The following is an 8,900-nucleotide window of genomic DNA, read 5'->3' on the forward strand; positions in this document are numbered from 1 at the left end:
ATTAAAGGTCCTATATCATACTCATTTTTGGGTTCATACTTTTATTTGGGGTTTCCTCTAGAACATGTTTACAGGCTTTAATGTTCAAAAAACCCATTATTTTTCTCATATTGTCTACCTGAATATATCCTTATTGAGCTTCTGCCTTAAACGCTCCGTTTTGGTGCCTGTCTCTTTAAGCCCCCCCTTCCGAAATAGCCCAGCCTGCTCTGATTGGTCGGTGCTTCCGAGTCTTCCACATTTGTGCTCTGGGCATTTCTGCACCTTCACTGCAACTGAGGAATGACTGTAATGGCACTGTAACTGCAGTGTCTACCTTTTATATAGTATAGTTGTGACATCACAATTTCACAAAGTCCTGACGGCTTGTTAAAAGGCACAGTTTCTGACTATAGACTGTGTGTTTTTCTCTGTGGATTGAGCGTTTGGACACTTTAACAGTATTTATATTCATTTAATTATTAATTTAACTTTTATTTAACCAGGAAGTACCATGAGATTGAAAATATCTTACACGTTTATATATCACCGATACCTGCTTTATTGAGGGAAAAAAAATAAAAAATGGAAATCTAAGTTTTTATAATTTGGGACCTTTAAGAAATTTACCATTGCCTTGAAAAAAAACATGAGCATTCAACTTTATACCTAAAGAAATTAATGCACTTGATATCTCAGTGTTAATTTAGGTCCATTTCTATGCTCAAAAATTACATTTACAGCTATATCTAAATTAAGAAACCAGTTTTTTGTGGATATCTCTGTGGCGCACTGCTCTTCACTGTGAAATATGAAATAGTTTAAATGCAGTTAACTGTAAACAATTTCCATAAACCTGCAGATAAAACCTGCATGCTCACTCTTGAATGTTCCTCTTTATGCACACTTCAGCACTCACACCTGGAGGCTGCCATGTATGACCAGTTTCTTTCATGCTTCACGAACATATCTCCCCACACAGTCGTTCCTGAATTCATTTGGCTGTAGTTTTGCTTTCATACTTGATACACAACACTTTGCATACTTAAAGAGACAGCTGCCTCATGAACCAGTATTCACAGACATGTTTCATATTCTACTCTGTAGCAGAGCAAACACTTGGGACAAAAAGACAAAACTCAAGTGATTTTATCTTTCCTAAAAGAGAATGTGTGTTATAGAATAAATGAGTATTACATCCCAATGATTATTTCAATTGCAGCATTAGCACCACTTCAAAATAATTGCTGATAATTATCACGACTTAAATCATAAACAGTGACTTGATTAATGAAATCTCTTTTTCAGTCTATTTAAGATTCTTTCTGATGTGTATGCACTGTAATCAGCACCTATACTATGGAATAATGTGCCCCCACCCTTATGATCTTCCATAGGTGTAGTTTTTGGGGTAGAGGCAGTAAAACACATCAATCTTAATAGCAGAGAACTTTTATTTTGACAGAATTAAAGACAGTTACACCATCAATCATGCAGAAAAGGCACAAAATGGTGCATTTAAGAATCGCCAGAATGTAGGAAATTAAGGGTTTGATGCTGAAACTGTTCTGGCGGAGGACCTCCATACCCCTCCATTTCATTTGTGTCCCCCAATGTTGAAACAAAACCTACGCCCATGCGGTCTGCTGACTCTGTGGTTTCTTCTTGGCAGCTACAGACGTGTCTGTTTAGACAAGCGTTTGGGAGCTTGTTCATACTAGGTCTGCATTTTATTTATATATTGTGTATTCTTGTTGTGTGTTTTTTTTCTTCCATTATGTATTGCATTCTATGACCCCATATTTTAAATACCTTGCTCAGGCAGTCAATTAATCTTCTATGACTTTTTCCTTGTTTGTGTATAATGCCTTTGTAAAGCCTATGTCTGTGAAACAAATACAAATAATTTTAACTTACTTACATGTGACTAGATCAACAAATTCAGACTGATGCTCCGTATGAGATGAGACACTGGCACCCTCTTTCTTCTCTTGACATGCATGACCTCCTTACACCAGATACCCAACACTACACAGCTTCAAACAGAGTCGTTATCGTTCCACTGCTTGTGCGCCATCTAGTGTTGAAAGGCTGTCATGACAACTGACAGCAGAAACTCTAAAGGTGTTTGTACTGCTGCACAAACACCTTTAGATTTTCCTGCTCAGCAGTTCAAACTTAAACTGAAAGTGATTTTTATTGGGTTTTTTTTTTGTAAATGGAGCAGTGTTTGTCCCCCAAAAAGCAGTTTCATGTTACAAATCAGTGTTTCTCTGATGCTGTTGAGAATGTTGCAAACAGGCCACTGACCCAGCACCTGCTAATGCACACTCACCTTTTCTCTCTGATAACTTAATGTATGCTCAGCTTCTTTCTGATCCAGACCTGCGGGATGTTTTTACCAGGAGCTGAATTATCCGCAGAGGTCTCCTCCTCTCCAGAGCAAACAGACCCAGTGATTAAAACTGGTGCAAACATTGAATAAAGCAGTTTCATGTTGAAAAAATAAGTGTTTTTCCGACACTCTAGTGAGCCAGTGTTTGGTTTGTCCATTCTGGGCCACTGTAGACACATGGCGGTGCAACACGGCAATCTCCATGGACGAGGAACCGCTCCTTATGTGGATACAAACAGCTCATTCTAAGGTAACAAAAATACTACAATTCTTATTTTCAGGTGACTACACACTAAAAAAATCATACTTTTTATATAATATTTCATTTCTGCCAATGCATCCCCACAAACCCTACACTGGACCTTTAATGCTTGCATGTTTACTAATGGTTAAGTCACCCAGCCAGCATCAGAAAGCTGTATGACAATAATAATAATAATGAAAACACTTTCACAAACCAAATGTACAGTATACCCAGTAACAAATGGTAGGCAGACAATTCAGCAAATAGAGATGGTTGTGACCTCAACAGAGCTCTAATGCAAATGTCAGTGACTCAAAGTGTGACTGCTATGACATGTAGTTGCTGTCTGCTTATTGTGATGTTTTGCTGCTCCCTAGTGGATATACATTGACTATTATTATATGTCTCAGCAGAGTTAATATCTTGGAAAGATATTTACTACAGTTCAACCATGCAATTCTCCTGGGTGGATCATGATGATGTCATCTGAGGCATTTTTTCAACCCTTTTAGACCTGAGCAACTTGGCTTGATTTCTTTCAAAAATATGGGAAGATGGCAATGAGCAATGAAGGAAGAACCCCCCCCAAAATTGCAAGAAATTAGTAAAAAGAGAAAATTAAAAAACAAGAAAATTAGTAAAAATAAAAAATAAAAAAGGGAAGGAAAAGACCTTGAAAAAGTGCTTGAAAAATATTTTTAAAAATCCAGAGCATAATTTCAAAAAGTAATAATAATTAAAAATATAGGCTAGTTTTCCCCTAGTTTTTTCCCTAAATTTAAAAAAAAAAATAATTTCTGAATCTATTTATTTTTTGCAATTTGTGGGACATTTCTTACCAGGTTGCTCATTGCCTTTTTCCCATGTTTGTGAAAGAAATTGCAAAAATTTGCTCAGGATTCAAATTAAATACTTGCGAAAGGCATCTGAAAGCAGCACAAGAAAAGTGTTGATGCTCCAGGTTTCAAAGGGTTAAGACTTTAATTGAGGTCCCACTGATAGAAGGGCAATGTGTTGCCTGACATACAGTATGTGAAATGCAGGATGCACTTTAGATACTAGATTCAGATTGGATTAATAACACAGTGTAAAGAGGGATTCGGAATGGATAGATAGAAGTAAGTGTTAAAATGCTTCAGGCCTGTAAGATTTATCCTCTTCCAGTGCACATATGGCAGCTCTCTACTGAGCTCCAGTCTGCACAAGTTTGCTTCAATTCCACTGCATGACCACAAGATGGCAGTCTTCAATCTATTATTGCACTGAGATCTCCAAAGACATGTTTCCCTCCACCTCTCATGATGGATTGAAACTGAACCATGAGCTGTGCTGAGTTTCAAAACATCAGGAGGAAGTGGGGAAGAAATGTTTGCATTTTGGTGTGTTATAGGTCAGTATAACTTAGCCAGATTGTAACTTTAAGAGAGGCAACCAATCAACTCGAAAAATACGGTGATGGTTGAGAATTATTGGTCAAGGTCAAGAGGCAGTTCAGCTTTTTCTCTCTCTTCCTTACACATGCTGCTTATTGATTTCTATGCATTCCTACTACACTGACAAGTGTATTTTCTTTGACAGTTACAGAGTATTTTAAAAATGCAAACGTCAGCTTATCATCTCCTGCAGCTGCTGTTTTTTGTTGAACTGCAGCCACGCCAGGAACAATCACCTGCATACCACAAATTCCTCTGGAAGTATGGGGGCAGCTTAGGAAAAAAAAGGTCTCCCTTTTTCTGTCTCTCTCTTAGAATTAAAATCTGCTTTCACACAGATGCTCAAGAGTAAAATGTGCAGTTTCATGCTGTCATGTTGATGTGATAATCAGTGTATTCAGTTCTGTAAATAAAGTAATATACTCTACAGTTTCTTGTCATGATACAACCTGTACTGGGGGAATGGATTCCATTGCCCATATATGGGCTTTGGGAAGCAGCGAGCTCTGACGCAATCCTCTCTGCTGTTACTTTAAATGGCTTCAGGAAACAAGGGCTCCCACTCACGTCATGGGTTTTCCTTTGCATGTCCCACAGGAGCAGGATGTGCTTAATATGGGCATCTGTCTGTTAACCTCCACCCACCTTTTCTCTTCTCCTTCTAAAGGAAGTAACACACACTGGGGGATGGGTGAGACTGGAGCCGAGCACAGAGAGACAGTTATAGGCAGGCTTTCTTCACTGGTGCAGACAACCAGATCAGTGGAGTGGTGTTCATTCCTGGTGTGGGAAAGACTATTAATAGACAGAAATATCTTTCACAGTAGACTTTTCCTGCGTCAGGGTTTGCATATAAATCAAATACACTGTGGCTAAAGTATTTTTACTATCTGGATTAATTAAACAGCAGTCTTTTGGTCAATTTTTGATTTGGTTTCAGTGACAGAATGTCCTTTAGGTGGGTTAGATGTAATAAATCAAAAGTTAATGTGAAAATAATCCCTGATAGATTGCACTTATTGATACTTTAACCATCAGTAGGTGCAACTGCAATACCTTATTGAGCTTTGACTGTTAAAGGAACAGCCAAACACATTTGTCAGAGTCTGGATCGATTGGATCTGTGCAGCCCTACGAAGGCTAAATGCAGTAACTAACTTTTGGTTTTATCTTGTAACAAAATGTCCTAGTTCAATCTTGTTCTGTTCCAGTGAAAATAGGGTGCAGTAACAACAAATTCCACCAAAGTCCCAAAGCAAGCCACAGTAAATGGTGTTACTGAACTCTGCTTTTGATTGTTTGAGATTTTGGGTTCTACTGGGCTGAGGAAAACAACAGGAAGTGTATTACAGCAAATGGTGAACATAAGATTGAAGAGGATGTCCACGTCAAAGTGGAGCGTTGTTAACTTTTTCTAAGATGGGACTTATACAAACTGAATGATGCAAGAAATGAAAAGTTTTCCTTGTACTAATGCAGCTGTTACATCTCATGCAAAGGTGCAGCAACTACAGTTTTTGTGCATTTTTGCAGTCAATCACTGATCATGGTTTTAGGTGTACAAATTGCTTTATGAGTACCTATCTAATAAGTGCATTACCACTTTTCTACCTGTAACACATTTGGCTGGACAGCTAAAAAAACTTTGCAACTTTTCAGTAGTCAGTCTTTGCAGGACAGTACGGCCTATATCCAGTGCAAAGACAGGTGCATGTTTGGCTGAGCTCTGGAAAAATACTGGGAGGTGCAGGGAGCTGCTGAAGTCCAAAGTCCAAAGCTGGCTGCATGTGATAACCTACTTACGTAATCTAAAATCTAGAGAGATTAGTTTTAAATGCAGGGTGAAGTTATCTTCTAAAATGAATTGGCTGAAAAAAATATAACCAAAGAAATAACAGATAAGCTAGAAACTGCTATGATACATATTTTATTCATTCATTCATTTCAATCACTGTAAGGGGCACAGTGGTGCTCCGGTTACTCCGGCTTCCTCCCACCATCCACAGGTTAATTGGTGACTCTAACTTGCCTGTAGGTGTGAATGTGAGTGTGAATGGTTGCCTGTCTCTATGTGTCAGTCCTGTGATAGTCTGGCGACCTGTCCAGAGTGTACCCCGCCTCTTGCCCAGTGTCAGCTGGGATATGCTCCAGCCCCCCCGCGACCCCTAACAGGATAAACGGTTACGGAAAAAATGAATGAATTTCATTTCTATTTTACTTTATTGCTTTGTATTTACATACCTCTACGTCATACTCTTGTTCTTACTTGTTATAATTCTCTATTCTTTACACCGGAGCAACTGTAGCTAATCATAATTTCCCATCAGGCATCAACAAAGTATTTCTGATTCTGAAAGCTTTGTCTTCCGGCTCACCTGCCACCTGCGTGACCTGTCTGTATCTTAATAGGGCCTATGCTACAACATTTAAACATCGCTCATAGTGGTGGTCAGTGGTGTAATGTAACAAAGTAATAATACATTTTTGGGGAGTTTCTGTACTTGAGTATTTATTTTCTGTCAGCTTTCACTTTTACCGAAAGCAGTTATTAAATACGTGAACGACGTTTCGAGCCATCGCTCTTCATCAGGTCATGATCTGATGAAGAGCGGTGGCTCGAAACGTCGTCACTTCACGTATTACATAATTGCATTGAATAGGAGCCCTGCAGTGTGCAAGCTTTTCTTTACCTTTTCAGATTTCCACATTTTTGAGCTCAGCACCTGCACAATTTTGTTCGTGGATGTGCGTGCTTTTTGCTGCTTTGTCAGCTTTCACTTTTACTCCACTACATTTCGGACAAACAAATGAAGGATGGGGAGAGAAGGAAAAACTTGATTTTGTTCTTTAAATCCTTTAAATTGTGAAAAAGCCCTTGTCCTTCTTCAATTGTAATATAGGCTCAATTTTTTTAAAGGTGGTGTACATGTTAGGAAGAAATTAAATTCATAATCCTCAACATTCAGACTGCTTAATTTTTATTATTACCAGCATTTATTTGCACTTTCCTGTCAATATTTAACATTTAATATCTTAAAATGACTTTTGATACTTAAGTACAGTAAATATCAGACAGTGGCTCCCAAATGGCCCAGCTATGGGCTCCAGATTTCTCCTAAGTCGTCAGTCTAAGGTCTACTCAGTTTAATACGGTCAGTATCATACTTGTGTTTATAGACCCATGACCCAACTTTTGGACCGCGACCCACCAGTTGGGAAGTAATGTTCTAATAGATGACTTTAACTTGTACCAAAGTCATTTTCTGTGATTATATCTGTACTCAAGTATGGCTTTTGGGTACTTTATGCGACACTGGTTGTGGTAGTTGGAGAGACTAGTATTTCCTGAGGTGGTACGCAGTGTGAAATGTTTGCTGCTGATATCCTGTATAGCTGTATTTGAATGTTTTTCTTGTGGGTGCAAAATTGTGTGATAAAATAACACTTCACCACAATTAACCTCTATATCTGTTTGTGTAATGATGTAATAAGCAGCTCCTGTTTACTGTCTCTGTGGTAGCATGTGAGCATTGCAGTTATTTGGGGGTTGTTTGGGTGCCTGTGGGTCATTCCTTTGTTTTCTCAGCATACTTTAAGCTTCCTTTGTCTTTTTTATTTGCATGTGAGCAGTTAAATATGCTGCTGCACAGCCACAGTTGTCCAACCAGTTGTTGCAGGGCTGTTTTGAAACAGTACACCGGGTATGAGCCCGATGGGCGGGGCTCTGTCATATGACGCTGGGCGAGTGACGTCAGCGAGGTGATAAGTACTTGCCCTGCACCCAGTCTGTATTGTGTCTGTGGGTGAAGTCTGTGGGGAAACACTGAATCTACAAACCTTAACCAGTGTTTGTCCGGGACTCATTTCCAAAACAAGCCGTGACATGGAGGTCAGCGCAGAGGCCAAGAGGATCATGGTGGTGGCTTTGGGGAAACTGTACAGCTCCCGCACCCAGAGAGGGGGTCTCCGTCTCCACCGGAGCCTCCTGCTGACTCTGGTGATGAAATCCGCCCGGGACATGTACCATGCGGCCCAGGCGACGGCGGAGAGTGTTGCCCCGGTGTGTGAACAGCAGCCCATCATGGAGGTGACCACGGAGCCTGCAGGTGCTCAAATGGAGCTCCAGGGTGCCACCGAAACACCTCGGACTTTACCCGGAGAGGAGGTCGCGGCCTCCCCCACAGAGCTCCGCCACGACGCGGACAACAAGGAGAACATGTCCCCGACTGGCCCGACACAGCAGTCCAGGAAGAGACGGGGCAAAGCGGCTGTGGAGCCAGACTTCCTCCCGTGCAAGAAAGCAAAACTTGAGCAACAGCATCTCATTGTAAATACAGTTTTGCTGGACTATGTGAACTGCAGCAGTGAGCTGGGAGCCCCCCCTGCCCCCATGCCTCTACACAGAGCCATTGCAGCGTGTTGAAAACCTGCGCGGATTAAAGGCTATAAACTTTTCGACACGTCCTGGGAGCCTGAACGCACCGTCAGAGGGCCTCTTACCGGGTCCTGTGGACGGAAACTCGGGACAAGGTGTCCTGGAGCGTGACTCTGAACAAGCCCGGGCATGTCACAGGAATCACGGAAGTTGATGTGTAGTAGTCCCGGTGACTTTTGGCCTAGTTATTGGCCACAGCTCGCAGGAAGGACCGGCTTCAGCTGGCCAGAGGCGGAACTAAAGAAACTGGTTGATCTGAATGAGCTGCCTTCATGAACTCTCACAGCTCAGAATACATTTTACAAGTGTGGGGACCAGAGATGACACAATGTTGGAGACGTGTTGATGATATCAAGTGTAAAACATTCAATGACAACTACCTCAGTATTTATTAAACTTTTTTTGTACTTAAAA

At 40.7% G+C, this 8,900-nt stretch overlaps 1 protein-coding gene across 1 annotated transcript; it reads left to right on the forward strand.

The window, feature by feature from the left end:
• The first annotated feature begins 7,812 nt into the window (after window positions 1–7,812).
• On the forward strand, window positions 7,813–8,900 carry ier2a (immediate early response 2a). Its single transcript, XM_050070111.1, has one exon. The coding sequence runs from the start codon at window positions 7,935–7,937 to the stop codon at window positions 8,472–8,474; it is 540 nt and encodes a 179-aa protein (XP_049926068.1). The 5' UTR covers window positions 7,813–7,934; the 3' UTR covers window positions 8,475–8,900.

Source organism: Epinephelus moara, chromosome 18, assembly GCF_006386435.1.
Source record: "Epinephelus moara isolate mb chromosome 18, YSFRI_EMoa_1.0, whole genome shotgun sequence".
NCBI classification, from domain to species: Eukaryota; Metazoa; Chordata; class Actinopteri; order Perciformes; family Serranidae; genus Epinephelus; species Epinephelus moara.